The 16,141-nt window shown below is 38.9% G+C and overlaps 1 protein-coding gene across 1 annotated transcript; it reads right to left on the minus strand.

The window, feature by feature from the left end:
* Positions 1–660: 660 nt before the first annotated feature.
* Positions 661–15,337, minus strand: LOC139728612 (alpha-ketoglutarate-dependent dioxygenase alkB homolog 6-like). The gene is made up of 7 exons (XM_071639554.1): positions 15,185–15,337; positions 6,677–6,745; positions 6,079–6,139; positions 5,590–5,636; positions 4,262–4,366; positions 2,744–2,861; positions 661–1,494 (listed from the first exon to the last, which is right to left on the minus strand). Exons 1-7 carry the CDS (start codon positions 15,335–15,337, stop codon positions 1,211–1,213), a joined length of 837 nt encoding a protein of 278 aa, XP_071495655.1. The 3' UTR covers positions 661–1,210.
* Between the last annotated feature and the right edge of the window lie 804 nt (positions 15,338–16,141).

The raw sequence follows: 16,141 nt of genomic DNA on the forward strand, positions 1-16,141 counted from the left end.
CCGAACAAATAAACAATAAAAGACATAGAACCGAGGAATGTTGCGGCCTGAATTTTTATTTCTCTGTAGCTGAAATTTCGTTATAACCGTGTTCACTGTAATGGGAGTGCACTGTACAGTGTATCACTGATTGTGAGTAGAGCTCAAGAAGAATATTCCTTCTAGAAGCTCTTAGTGACCAGCATGTCCATCAGTACACAACTCACTGTACACTCTATTAGAGCGAAACACAATAGCCAAGCACTGACAGAAAAGTAAGAACATGCCTCAAGTCTTCAATCCTACTTTACTGCTGAGCCATAACTAGGTAATCTGAAAATATATTACACTGGATTTGCTGATAAGGAAGTCTGCAGTACAAGCATTTTACGTACACCTATTAACTGTAACGAGAGAAATCTTTTGCCATGAAATTCTGAGTTGATACTCATGATAGCCTAAAAGAGTTGTGGTAATACTGACATCAACTGACACTATAAGGCCAATTATGTATCAGACAAACTTGGAATCAATTGCAAATCTCCATAATATACAGTGGACTCCCGCCATAATGAAGCCCTTGGGACCGGCATTTTTCTTTCGTTATATCGTAATTTTGTAGTTATAACTGAAAAAAATAAACAATAAAAAACAGAGAGCGGGTAATGTTGCAGCCTGGATTCTTACTTCCTTGTATTAAACCGGAATTTTGTAATAACCATGTTCGTTATAACGGGAGTGCACTGAACAGCCCTGGTATCAACATGTATTAAAGAGAAGAAAATCTCACACCTTTGGCACAAGAAGATAGCCAGCATTGACACATACAAAAAAGAAAGAGAGAAAGATGCATCTGTGATACAGTTTCAAACAGATCAACCACTATTTTGTATTTTCACTCTTATGCTATTCAATCATTGATCCATTTTTTTTTTTCTTATAGAAGGAGAACCAGTGCTTCCTTTCTCATGGCTTTCTGAAAAGAGAACTAAGTCTCTTCACACATATTGTGTAAAAATCCTCCATACAATGTGAGCTTGCTGCACCTTCATTCCACTCTTTGTTTATGGACTGAGCATCCAATCATGTATGACATTGATGGCCAGTGATCACCTGTCTTTTATCTTCCTACCCAGGGATAGAAACTGTGCTGATTATCTTTCTCCAGTCCAGGCAGAGATACTGCCACCATCTCTTGTTCGTGTCTGGCAGTGTCCTTTATCCACATCCGTCATCTCTTCCCAAACAGTAACTTCATCTTGAGCGTCCTTGGAACGAATCTGATGGTGAGAGAGACGCGACAGGTTCTCGTCAGCTCTTCACCCATGCCATGCCTAGTCGCGCTCAGGTTGGCCACTCTGTCTGTTATGCTGTCTGTCGCCCTCTCTGTGATGCCGTGGAGATGGGAGGTGTACATGGATCCCTGGAGCACAAGGAGGCTCCTTGGCTCCAGCAGGAGTGACATGAATGGCTCCATGTCTGGTGGAGGGTCACTGCCACTAGAGGCATCCCTGTCTCCTTCCTGTAAAAATATGACGTAGGTCAATAGCTTACACTTATCATCGTCGGTGAGCAACAGGAGTTTCTGAAGTCATTTCACAACACAAAGCATTTTTCAGCAGTTCTTGACATTTGGCCTTTAAAAGAAGCTGTTGAAACTCCACACTAGATTGTATGAACCATGTCATCTTCTGTCTGAGCTGTTGAAGTTTTTATGAATAACAGATCCCGTTAGGATAAAAGCAAACAAATATACAGGATTATTCAGTCCTTGGAGTGAAGGGGGTCCATTTGATACAATTACAACTTTGTGCATGCATCATCATCATCACCATCATCATCATCATCACATCTTACAGAGCTACTAAAGGCCACCACACACTACACGATCAGACTGGTCTTAAAGTCTTAAGCAAAGCTGGGTCTTAAGACCAGTCGTACGACCGGACATCGCACACTATACGACCCGACTGCAAAGCGCGCGCAGTGCGCACTGCGTGCGCTTGCATTTTACTGCATTGTGAATGGCTGAAAGCCTACGACCAGTCGTAGAAATTCAACATGTCAAAACTCTACGACTGGCGCTAAGACCCAGTCGTACGACCAGAAAAGGGCAAGACTGTGACGTCACACTTCTAGTCTTAAGGTCTTAAGACCGATGAATCGGGACAAAATCGTGTAGTGTGCGGCGGGCTTAAGTCTCCCTGACTCTGATGGACACTTCCTGAAATCTTAAATACTTGTCATGTCCAGATCACACAATATAAAAATCTTCCTGATTCAGAACTTATTTCAGCCCATCGAGATGCATGTAACAGACAGGTTTCTCCCTGATTGCTATTTGGAATTTCCCTCATTTTGATGGACGAGTGTTGGCAGCCCCACATCTTAATGTTAACTTGACTGTCTCAAGCAATTAATACTCATTAACAAAGCCCTATCAATGCATTAGCTGCCTCTGTAAATTGTTTAACTCAAAGAGATGGCTACAATATGAAGAACTCATAAAGATGGGTAAATGATAGTTATCAAAAGGTAACATGGCTCTTATTCAAATGACTGGCTGAGAGCTATCACATGACCAGTCTTTTACTTTGCCTACAAACCCAACTGTACTTTTCACCGGGCATTGGTGCAATGACTAACTTGTGACTCTGTCCAGTAATTAGCAAAACATGTGAAAGCCCATGTAGAACAAAAAAAGCATTGCATAATATGGACAACACAATTCCTGTTGCAGGGAAACGGGTATCAAGGTATCCACAGCTTACCCCATTGTGCTCACGGCTCTCATTTCTCCTGTGGTAGAAATCCAAGAAGGTGTGGGAGCCGAGACTAATAGTTGTCACTGTTGGGTAGAACAGTGGCCCATCTTCATGAGGCTGTGAGCGAGTGAAGATGAAAGAAAGAGGGAGGGAGAGTGGGTGGGGGGGGGGGGAGACAGTTGATTATAGTGCAGCATTATTACAGGCATGTACATCATGTACTATAATATATACTATACATTTGAGGGTGATTTTATTTTTATGAATTTCAGAATCAACTGATATTCCTTTCCTGGGTACCAAAATACTGCCCTCATAACACATATTTCCATCAGGTATACCAGAATGTGACATGTCGATCTCTCCATATTTAATGTCTCATCATGTTTAACAAATCTAAGCAACTAGAGTTACCAGGTACACATGGCATTTCCCCCCTTTTTTGATCAACACAGGATGTGTTGTGGCTATTCCACTGCAATTATGACATCATCTTGGAAGTTGAGCTCCATGTGGTGCTTCCTGCAAGGTTGAGCAGGAATTTCACTAGGTTAAACATTTTACCATGACCCCATCAGCTACTGCACCCCTTAGACCATGGGACTTCCCCTCAACTTCCACTTGTGTTCCACATTATCAATGCTAGGTGGCACTGTGCTACATTATTATGGTAATTGTGGGAGAAAGATTTAAAGATACTGATAAGCAGACTGTGAAAGGGATTTTCACAACAGACTGCCCTATGCAGTCCATCCACACCAGACACTCCGAAGCAAATTTGAACGCATGTTTTAGCTTGTGTTCTTCTTTGTCATTAGGGCAAAAGAATTCGGAGACAGCTGCAACAGCTGCAGCAGCTGTGGAAATAAGTCAGATCAGAGTTCTACTTTCCTCATAGGCAGAAAAATTCATTTGTACCAACAGGCATGTTGGTTTCTAAATTCACTGAGATAAGCATCACAATGATTATGAATGAAACTACAAACTGGCTTATTGGTATCCACACAAAGTTTTTGGGGAAGGGAGCAGAGGCAGATGAGTTATGATGCTCCTTCCGGATGCCTGAGAAATATGTTTCTAAACTTTCCTGCATTACATCCTTACACCAGGGAGGTGAGAAGAGATCTCTTCCTACCTCCTTGCTTATACTTAGACTTTCAGTTACAGTGTGTCTGTAGCTTAACAGAAAGAACACATTGCGGGACAATGAGAAACCAAAGGTTATTTTATCTACTCAAGTACATCATTGTTTTGTTTTTTATCAACAGAGCAATGTAAGTGCTTTTTCTTCATATTACAATTAAGAAGCCGCAGAATGTTTTCTTTTTGGTGTGTGTGGGTGGGATGGAGGTGTGAGAGGGGGGTCCGCTGCCCCTACACTTGAAAGCATGAAAACATATTTGCTCTAGTACTTCCACAAATTCTTTAAATTACGGGATTACATTTTAATATCTAACTGCACAAACAAATGAAATACTCTCAATTTTGAAGCTTTCTACTATCAAAGTACAACATACCATGATCCCTTGTCCTGGTTGATACTCGTTGACGAGAACATGATTGGGTACATGATCTTCAAATACCCCCAAACTGGCAACTTTCTGGGTATACAGCTCAAGCCACTGTTAAACGAGAAGCACGAAACAAAGACAAACTGAATATGTAACAGGGCGAGTATTACACTGTATCTTTAATAAGTTCTTTAAGTTTAAGTTCAGTACAGACAGGCCAGGCACATGAATCATTCTAATGTTTCAGATGTGCAATTTATGTGACCACTTTAATGATTGGAGAAAATGTAAGCAGACTTAGTTACGTGTGGTTGTCCGAAGCATCTCACACACCATACACATAATTTGTCATAGCTTCTAAGGCACTAAAATCATCAACTTATAACTTTAGGTGAGTGGGTGGAAATGATTATTATTCATATTGGAAGATCAGCTTCTTTAAGCTGTCTGGTGCCAATGTACTTTCGTATCTATGTCAATATCTCAAAACATGCAAACCCAACTTGCACCAAAATCACAGGATATACTTACTAGCCTTGCTTATACAGTGTGTCTCTAAAAAAAGTAAACCCAACTTCAACGGCAAATTTTCAGAAAACTATAAAATATTTACATATTATTTTTTCATGGTTAGATAGTCCAATAAGTCCTCTGTCTAATGATACCACGTAGGTTATGTCACTCTCATGCATGACTGAGCATGATTCAACTTAGTGAATGGGTGTGAAATCCTCACTGTGGCAAGTTCCGTGATCAGCATACTTTCTCACATTGTACCAGATGGCTCTTTTTGTTGGAGGCTGCCTGTCGGGGAACTGCACCTAAAAAGCCTCTTGAACTTCCACGAAACTTCTTGTTTCCTGGTATAGAGTTACCAGGAATACTCTCTGCTCAATTGTCAACTGTACCATGTTTGGAAAGCATGTGAAGTGTGCCTGTGTCAGGAACAACCTTTGCTGAAGTTGTTATGTAATCACAGGCCTAACATGTGACAAAAATGTAACTTCAAATATGCCCTGAATGCATGACAATAGCAAGAAATAACTTGCCACAGTGATTATTTCACACCCATTCACCAAGTTGAATCATGCTCAGTCATGCATGAGAGTTACATAACTTACGTGGTATCACTGGATAGAGGACTTATTGGACTATCTAACCATGAAAAAATAATGTGCAAATATTTTATAGTTTTCTGAAAATTTGCTGTTGAAGTTGGGTTTACTTTTTTTGGAGACACACTGTATATGACCAGATACTTCAAAAAACATGATACCAGTACCCTTCATAAGTCTATGACCTTAGACTACACAGGAGATCATCACACACCATACCTTTGGTAATCCTTCGGCAATCATCCCTTTTGGATGAGGTAGGCCTCCTGTAACAAGAAATGAGAATTCATAACATTACAACAAATACTCGTCCACACATAACAGTCAAGGAATTCAAGGGAACCACGCAATTACATTAAGTTTTCCTTATTAGGTAGCATGGTATTGTTTGTCAGAAAACATGTAAAAATGTAATTGTGTGTACCAGACAGCCTTCAGAGAAGGCATCTTAACACTTCATATGTTCTTTTAAAGAAGAGATTGCATGCTACATGATGTAGACCACACAAACAAGAATCTCCTGTGGCTTAAGCTGTATTAGCAGGACAAGGAGTGAGAAAAATAAGGTAGACAAGGAGCAAGAAAAATAAGTTAATTATTATTTTTTCTTACTCAGGGTACAAGAACATAAGATTGATGTCCTTGAAATATTGTTTCTTGGAATAAGAGATCAGTCTTAATTTAGATTTGTTTTCTCCTGAAACATACCCCAGTTCTGAAGGCGTCTATGTGACAGCTGTTTCCATTTTGGTTTTGGTGCTGCATAAACCTAAGAAAAAATATAAAAAAAGAAGAAGAAAAAATAAACATAAACATAAAATGTCAACATATCCAACTACTGTATTCCAATGCCACTTCATCCTGAAGATGACTTGAATAAGCAATAAATCAAACAAACAGAATTATAGTATGTTAACTGAATCAAAAAATGACAAGACAATGATACAACATCTAAAAGTTTTCACAATTTCATGGAACAGGTGATGAGGTGATGTCATTCCCTCACAAGTCTCCCATTGACCTGCATACAAATCTTCAGTAAATAGTCCTAGAATGTCCCAATTACTGTTCTCAGTCTGTATCATGGTATAGATCAAGTGAGCCAATTATCATATCATTTCAACTACTGAGATATGAGGATTGCAGGAATGGATCTTGACAGAATAACAGTACGTTTTGCATCAGCCATAAGGCCAAGTAGACAGACATCACACATACAGAATAGGACAAAATACCCTCCAGAGTACAACAAAGTGTGTCATAAAATAATCAGAAATAATTAGAGGGCAGTGTGGTGTTTGCATACCTGACTCAGGAGATATTTTTCTTCCTCTTCTGAAATGAAATTTGGAATGTAATATACAACATCTGGAACCTGCAGAGGAAAAAAAAATGTAATTACAAAAAAAAAAAATGAAATGATGTTAGTTACTCCGTGGGTCCATTTGATAGGCATTGAAGCATCACTATCATTGGCACACATGACTTTTTAAAGTAAAATTCAATAAATTTGTGGATTGCTCAGGATAACTTAGTATCTGCTTTCAATATGGAAATAAGGCTGGACATATGAAATGTTGTGTACCTGAAGAGGATATATATTCACCTGACATAGGACAAATGATTAATTCTGAGGTAGCCTCCGGTCTATAAGTGCCAAAAACTATAAATCCCAACTGTGCCAGAAAAAGCATGAAGCAATTTGTGTTCAACACATGATATTGAAAAACACAAAAAACAAAACAATAAAAACAAAAAATTATAAAACTCTACACACCTTATCTAGTGTCTGTATCTACTCGTAAAATGTAGCATCTCAACCTTATGCTGTCTCTCTCTCTCTCTCTCTCTCTCTCTCTCTCTCTTTATCTGTGTCTCTCTACACCTGTATCACTTTCTCCTTGATCAACACTCACAGTTTTGTTACGTTCGCAAACTCTCTGAAAGTCTGATTTGCGAGCCTCTGATTGTTGGGGAGTGTCTGGTACGAGATTCTAACTCTAGGTGCACTCATCTTTCATCGTTGGTTACCTTCACTCAACTAAGCACCAACAAACTAGCTGGTGATGCAGCTTTCTCCTCTACTGCACCCAGGCTGTGAAATAGGCTCCCTCCTCTTTTAAATCATCACCAACACTGGATCACTTCAAACAAAATTTGAAGACCTGCAATCCATATGTATGCATTGGACTTGTACTGTCACTGCCTGGTAATTTGTATAAGATATCTCCTATGGCGACAAGGGTTGATATCTCACCTGGATTCACCTGTCTTGTCAGACATCTGGAAAGATGATAGTCTTTTAATGCCCTCCCAATTAAATTAAAAAAAAACTTCCACTGTTTGTCAACTTGGATACCTTTGACTTCCTTTATTGCAGTAATTGACTGCTGCTGTTTGAGAAAACTACTCTACAGAGTATGTGAATCTGTTGTACATCTTTGACAGGAATACATCAAGCTTCCACGGCTGACTTTGGGAGATACTACCCCATGGGTGAAATTATTTTTCCAGATGTTCAATCGTGCATTTTGCTTCTGGATCTTGAGATTGTGACCACAAAGATAAACTCTTTCATCTTTTGTCTTGAAAAGTTTGGATCAGTTGGTGTCAGTAAAGCCATTCATAATTTTGAAGACTTGAATCATGTCACCTCAATTGTCATAATAGTGCTTAATTTGTATCCAGTGGAAAAGGCGCTCTAAAAACTATCAACTATCATTATTGTGAATATATCTGCTTAAGGTTTAAAGAGAATCTCTCCCCTAAAATCTAAATTTGAGAGGTGTGAGAGAATGTCCTAAGAACTCTAGAGAAAATTCTATCCCATCACAAAAAATGCCCAAAACTGTGAAATATTAATTTTAATAAATCAGCACGCACTAGTGCGCGCTGCAATAGTACCCAGATCTGAAAATAGTAGCCGCACGTAGACCATCGGTGTGTGCACATTTCCTTCGTTCGCCTCCGTCTGCACACAGCTACTGTAAAAGTGGATATTTTCGCGCGACTAATTTTTCGCGCTTGGCCGTGTCAGAAGAGTTTCGCGTGTTTTTAATTCCGCGGAATCAAGACATCACGCACAGGAACAAATGGCAAACAAAAATATTTGCGTGCTTTTATTTTCGCGCTAGTTTCTGGTTGCGCGAAATGCGCGAAAATTTCAACACCGCGAAAATTTCCACTATTACAGTATATCGAATACTGTCTATCGGTATCGCCTCATCGAGCCATATATGCATCCACATGATCAATGAGTAGATGCTGCCACGGCTGCCTGCTCAGTGGCCTGGCACGGCCAGCGTGGCAGCACCAACCTAGCTGCATACGTGGACATTTGCGTGCGTTTGCGTGTTTTAAGAGTATCGTAGTAGTATAGTACACTGATTGTACAGAAAATTATGGAACTATGCAATTGAATGCAGTCGATAACGCCAGACGACTACTCTTAGATCAAGGCACATGTATTTTTTGGCATTTTAGAGATTGCTCATAGATGTCTCTTTATATATTGCTATATCTCTGTATGTGAGCAACGTTGCACTCTTATATTTCATAGGGATATTGCCAGTATAATATCCTACAATGTCAGAAAACTAAATTTCTGTGTACAGATATCAGATACACTTTAAGCCATTCTTTGTATTCAAAATAACTTGAGACAAACGGAAAAGACAGTGCCTCTCATTAATTTACTTTGGGTTGTCAAATGTCATCTCTTCACCGCTTAACTTCTGTATGATTGATGGCATTGATGCTGCCACAAACCTGATTCGTCATGTTCATAAACAGCCATAGTGCATTGAAGCAAAGGAGTGAAATTAATTGCACTTGCAGTGCCAGTGGTTTAACCAGCATGTAGCCCCGGAGACCGCGCCGCCAGGCGCGGTCCTGGCGGCTTCCCCCCAGTTTCGCTAATGTGAGAGCTCCCCTATTCTGTGTGCTTGTGCGAGTGATTGTGAATTCTGTGAACATCGGTGAGCTGCTTATAAGACATCATTTTGTGCATCACAAGCAATGAAATGCCTCAAACAGTCGCCGATGATAGTCATTTAGGTTTCATCGACCCATGTAAGTATTCCTAGTAGTTTCTGTTGAAAATTTAAGGAAATATAGCGCCGCAAAGGCACCCGTTTGTTCAACATGAAGATCTGAAATGGGAGCACGGCGCAGCCGCCACAGCGGCTGTCGCAGTTAACCAGCATGGAGCTACTTCTGTTAGTAGCTCCATGGTTTAACTTTGAGTCTTAGTAATTTCCCCCCTTTTCGACTGACAAGAGCACTCCTTTCTCGAATCAAGTGCATCTCTGTAAGTCTGCCAGATCTAAATAAGGCTAATGAGTTTGCCTCATCTCTGGTGCACAACAGCATTAGAGCCATTATTACCCATCAACACAACAAAAGTCAAAACATCGCTCAAAACTGTGTATGTGGGGACACGAAAATAAATGAATGGGACTTATAAATACACGGCTAACATTGAAAGCGGGTTTGTTTTTGTTTTTTTCAATCTTACGTTTTTAACTTGGAAGTCTGCAATACGAATGTCGTTATCACCCTGTGACTTTGTCGTTCCTTGCGACACTTGTTCCATCCTCTTCGACTTTTGACACCACTGAAACACAGTCGGTCGAGTTTTATACCTAGATCCAGTCGATCAGAGACGAGCCGGTGCAGGAAGAAGAAAACCTGTCTGCTACGGCACAGCTCGCGGCTTTACGGCCGCGGAGCCCACCACGTATGCGTAGCGGTAGCAGGGTTCGGACTGCACGAGTCGCCATCTGTTGTTCAACTACCAGGTACGGATTCATTACCACCAAAAACAAACAAACAAACAAACAAATAAAACAGAACAAAACATAGCAAAAACAAAAACAAACAAAATAAAATCAAAATCAATAACAACTACAAATAAACAAACAAACAAAAAGGGGGTGTGGCCATTCACCTTCTTGTCAACTTCTCTAAACCAATTATAGTAAACCCATTTTGTCCCTTCCTCGCCCTCTTCCTCCCTCCTGCTCACTATCTGTCTGCCTATCTATTTGTATGTTTGTCAGATATACATGTATAGGCCTACTGACTGTTGTTGGTCTACTCCTAATTAGTATTTAGAAGTATCTGTAATGGGAATGTTTCACAAAGGCTAATTTTGATTAAGTTTGGCTTGGTTTAAGGGTGGCCATTCGTGTCCCTTTGCTTGACCTGTGTACCACTCACCAATGGTACCACTCATAATTATTTAAAGGGCATTTGTTTTGTTTTTTCAAGTCAATATGGGCAGTGATATAAGTTAACTTATATTAAAGTACATCCTTGTGAAACACCCCTAAGGTCCTTCTTGTAAGTTTGGAGGCAGAGGAGCAAAGAAATGACAGGTGTTGAAAGGTATCGGCATTTATCAGGTTCTTAGTTGCATTTCATCGCAGTAATTTCCTTTTACACAGTTGCGCAATGTGCAAAAGATCACAAGAAAAAACATTCAAATGGAAGATAGTGCTTATTTATAAAAAAAAAATCAAATGACAATGTTTGTTTTTTTTTCAACCCAACATTGACACCTTATTTTATGTGCACTAGTGTGGAGAAACAGCGAAAATAAAGTATATAGACAAATTAAAGAAAACTTTGACAGTCAACCCCTTAGGGATCAAGAAAGCAAACATACATAAAAATAGGGAAATAATGACATCACTGGTCATTACAAATTACTCAGAATGGAAGTTCAAGAGAAAATGATTGACAACCAACAATGAAAGATACTTTGTACAATGTCATGAGCTCATACAGATTGCCATCAAGAGTCAGATAAGGAAAATGAATGAACAAACAAAAACAGACAAAGATACAGAGGATTGGGGAAAGAGTGAGACAGGGACAAAGCAGGAAACAGACAGTAACAATGGACAGAAGCTACATCAGAAAACAGTTCACATTGTAGTTGAGACCTTAAAACAAAGGTAAGTGAACCTAAACAAGAGATTTGTTTTCTTTTTAATCATTATGATAACAAGTTTAGATAGGAGAGTCAGTTTATTTCAATTCTCACAATAGGTGGTTGTTTTTTGTTTTGTTTTGTTTTGTTTTTGCTTAAATAACTTCCATTAATGACAACCAATCAGACTAAATTAGATGCTTATTTGTTTCAAGAGTAAATCCACCCAAAAACTAAATTCTAAAAGAAAGAAAAAAAGATTCCCTACCAAATGTTCCAAAAATGACAAAAATTTGATAAGATATATTTTAGGAAGACATGACAATTAGATATTTCATATATCTTTGGAAAACATTTCTTGATCAACCCCTATGAATATTCAATAAGCAAGTTGATGATGTCATGCCCTCACAATTATGTATGCTACATATGAAATTTGGAAAACATTTTTGTCTTTAGTTAATTCAGGTAAAAGCATATTTTTGTACGAAAATAAATCAGAGTTAACATTTGCTACTTTTTCTTTTTATTTTGGGCGATTTTGAGGTAAGTTTTATATCTAAACAGCTGAAATATGGGATTTTTGTCATTTCTGTATATGAAACAAGTAAGAAATTATGAGAGCATGACATCATCAACTCGCTGTTTTAAATATTCATGTTGACTGGTCAAGAAGTGTTTTGCGACAAATTTGGAAATTTCAAAACGGCATAACTTTCTTATTTATTATCTGATTTTGGTCATTTTTGCATTGTTCTGCAGTGATTTTTATCTTTTAGTTATGATTTGATACAACTTTGGAGTGGATTTCTTCTTTAAGGTATGGTGTAAGTGGTACATGCTATAAGAGGTTGTTTGTTCGTTCGTTTGTTTGTTTGTTTGTTCTTATGATTGTTTGTTTGTTTTTGTTTTTTGCTGTTGCTGATTGAAGTTGTTCAAGTGGTACTTGCATATACTCATGACTCTAGAAGGCTCTGCATATTGGCAACTTAGGGAAAGAGAATACCACATTTCTTGCAAAATACACAATTTGTTGGCTTTATGAACATTTGTAGGTGACATATTTCTGAAGTGGTGTTTACCACCTATGCATAGGCTATTGGACTCCCAAGTTGACCAAGCACGGCACATCATCAATAATAATGCCACTCAAACAGACATTAAAAGCACATAGATAAATGCATCATTCCCAAAATCCCCAACCTTGCAAGTTGCAATAATTAATAATTACTTTTTACAACATAGTTTCACACCACAAAAGACATGGCAAGCTAAAATTTAATACAGTCTGTACAATGTATCAACAATCTGCCTCTCCCTGTAGACATCACACATTTGACTGGTGTACAATACAAGTTACACTTGACCAAAAGATATTGATTCACAGTCATATTCACAGTCTTTATTTTCAATTTCATCATGATAATAGCAATCAGGTGAAAAGTTGGTACTCAATAGTGCAAGCTTTTGTGACTCTACAAAAATAATGTTCAACAATGCATACAGCACATATACACATACATATTGGCTGCAAAGAAATTTTGCAGTATGACCTGTAAGCATGACAAGGGAAACAACAAACATTTCCTCATCATATCTATATGACTTGGTCACTATGAATTCTGTTTATCAAAGGAAGTACATGTATAATGACCATTGTGCACATATCAAAGTAATGCTGTATTCTGAATATGCAATTGTCTTATCTGAAATGTTGTAGCTGTTTCTTTAGACGGTGATGTTTAAAATGAGAGAGTCAACTAAATACCAGGGATACTTGATAATATGAATTTCTTTATTATCAATGTCTCTCTTACACAATTAAGTACTGCACCTGCTCAATTTTCATATCATGGTTGGATACAAACAGACAATTTTCATTAACCATACACCCAGACAAGCTCAATTCTCAGCTGTCAACTATACTTTTGCTTGCATGTTGTTACCGTAGCATAGACAAACTGTAGACAAACAATGTGCGGCAAACCTTTCTGGGTGGTTTAAATCCTTGATCAACATCACTGCCATGACTTTGTCATAACAAAGTTGTAGTGGATGAATATCCTATGCCAAATTCATGGTCTACATTCAAAATTATAATCAATGCTGTACCTTTCTACAGTGCACTCCCGTTATAGCAAACACGGTTATAATGAAATTCCGGTTATTACAAAGTAAACATTCGGGCTGGAACATTATCCAGTCTATGTACTTTTATCGTTTATTTGTTCGGTTGTAACGAAATTTCGATATAACGAAAGAGAACTGCCGGTCCCGAGGACTTCGCTAGTCCACTGTACCTTGAATCACCCACTAAAATTTTGAGGAAAACAAAAAACAAAAGACAAACAAACAAATAAACTAATGAACATTTGGGGCGACTTCAATTATTTGCACTTCACTGACTCAAGTGCATAAATTTCATTACTCAATGCTCACAGTATCCTGGGGTACACAAAAAGCAGTATTTTTTCATACCACTGACTGGCCTGCACAATAGAATAAAAGACAAGGGTCTGAAACCAAAACTACTAATAGGTGTATGTTATGTGCAATATTATCACATTTCACTTCACATTGAGTAAAGTCCAGATCAATTTACGGGGTATTCATCCTCACAGAAAAACTAGTGTATCATACCCCTCTTTTTTTATTTGAATGATTCTATTCATATACATGTACAATAAAATCTCACAAACTCCTTGATACACACTACATCCATATGGCAGACATACTTTCTGAATGCAAAGTCAGGCACTCTTGAAATAATGTCCATCTCCATGATTTTCTGATACTTCTTGTACTCATTCCAGCAATATCTTTGTGCTAGGAGTCCTCATTTTCTGTTGGTATGAAGCCTCCTGCTGCTAGTTCATCTTGATACTTTAGGTACCGACGTCTCCGTAGAAAATATTTTGCCTGCCACAAGAAAGAAGCAAGTAACATCAGATTCAGATTTGCATGAAAAATACAGTGTATTACTAAAAATTTCTCTAACAGTACTTAAAATATATGCAAGAGACAATTTTAGACAATCTTAAACATGGTCACCTGGATTTTGATGAATGCTCCTCCCCCCCCCCCCAAAAAAAAAATGTACATTTCCTCCTTTAGTATTTTGAGCACATACTATGTATAATTTACAACACAATAAATCTTGCATAAGTTGACATCACTTAAGACAACAAATCACACCAGTCGGTGAAATAAAACAGTCCTCGATTTTTCTTTTTAAAAATGTTTTTAATTTGATGTCTTCCCCTTAAGTCAACATTTGCATAGTCAACAGATTTTTCTCCAGTCCCGTGTGTGTCAACTATACACATGTATGAGATTTACTGCATGGGTTTCTAGCAATGAACACATCATACCATAGGCTTATGAAAAAAAAAAAAAGAAGAAGAATAGATTTGATCCTTAAGGCAGAGCTCAACATTAAGGGCGGCCTGGTGGCCTGGGTCCACTAAAAATTGGTATCAGGTCACCTATCTTTTGGTGGCCTCAGTAATCAGGCAACTAAGACTGAAAATGGATCATTCAGTTTCTGTTTATTTTGAGCCACTACTTTTTTTTATTTTGGCCACCAAATTTCAGATTTAAAGATTTTACTTTGTGGCCTGAACGGGCCCGCAGAGAAAAATAGTTTAATGTCGAGCCTAGACAGAAAGATCCGTCTGTCCGGAGGAGTCTTTTATTTATTTTTATTTTTTGACGTTATCGCTCTCCTCCATCGACATTGTACATTGTATAGGAGGGGATCTGTGACGCCAGACACAGTATATACATATCCCTGACGACCAGATACAGACCGATCTTTCAGTCAATGTCGAGCCCTGCTTTAGTAGACTCTACATGGTTTATTTTCGCCAGTACACTCACCCAGGCTTTAGAGCAGTTGGCTTCAAATGCTTCTTTAAATTCCTGACATTTGGTTTCATCATCATTCTTTGCTGTGAGGCATTCAAAGTAAGAATCCCTGGCTGCCCAGCAGCGCTTCCTGGAATTGGCATCTGGAAATGAGGGTTTTGACATGCTACTAGCTGCTGTCTCAGTTAGGTTGAATCTGTAATAAAGCAGCGAAAAGAGAAGTACATTGTAGTTCAGCCCGGGAAACCCGCTCATGAGGACCGCTCCCGCGTACGAGGACTGCCTCGCCTCATGAGGACCGCCCCCCCGCCTCATGAGGACCGCCCCCACGCCTCATGAGGCCCCCCTATTCACTTCTATTCATCTCACATCTGACGTATAAATTGTCGCAACTTTGCACGGTGATTTTTTGTTACACACACATGTCCACTATCCATGATGAAAAGAAGAAAAAAATCCTATCTGTTTTTTTTTTCAAAAATCGAGTTTTAATCAACCGATGCAGAGTGCCCATCGAAACACACGTGTTTTAATGGGCGCTCTGCATCGGTTGATTAAAACTCGATTTTTGAAAAAAAAAACAGATAGGATTTTTTCTTCTTTTCATCATGGATAGTGGACATGTGTGTGTAAACAAAAATCACCGTGCAAAGTTGCGACAATTTATACGTCAGATGTGAGATGAATAGAAGTGAATAGGGGGGCCTCATGAGGCGTTCCCCCCAGGCCTCATGAGGCATGGGGGCGGTCCTCATGAGGCGGGGGGCGGTCCTCATGAGGCGAGGCAGTCCTCGTACGCGGGAGCGGTCCTCATGAGCGGGTTTCCCGGACTGAGTTTAACCGACAGCGCACCTTGCTCAAATGGGAAGACTTGGGCAAGACTTGCATAGGAATCTAGTATAAGCCTAACTACACGCTACTTGTTCGGTGTTTTGCTTTATCCCTGTCCCCATCCCTATGACTCAGTAG

This window comes from Diadema antillarum, unplaced genomic scaffold, assembly GCF_040938485.1.
Source record: "Diadema antillarum isolate AM-2024a unplaced genomic scaffold, OU_Dant_1.0 seq00000187_RagTag, whole genome shotgun sequence".
NCBI lineage: Eukaryota > Metazoa > Echinodermata > Echinoidea > Diadematoida > Diadematidae > Diadema > Diadema antillarum.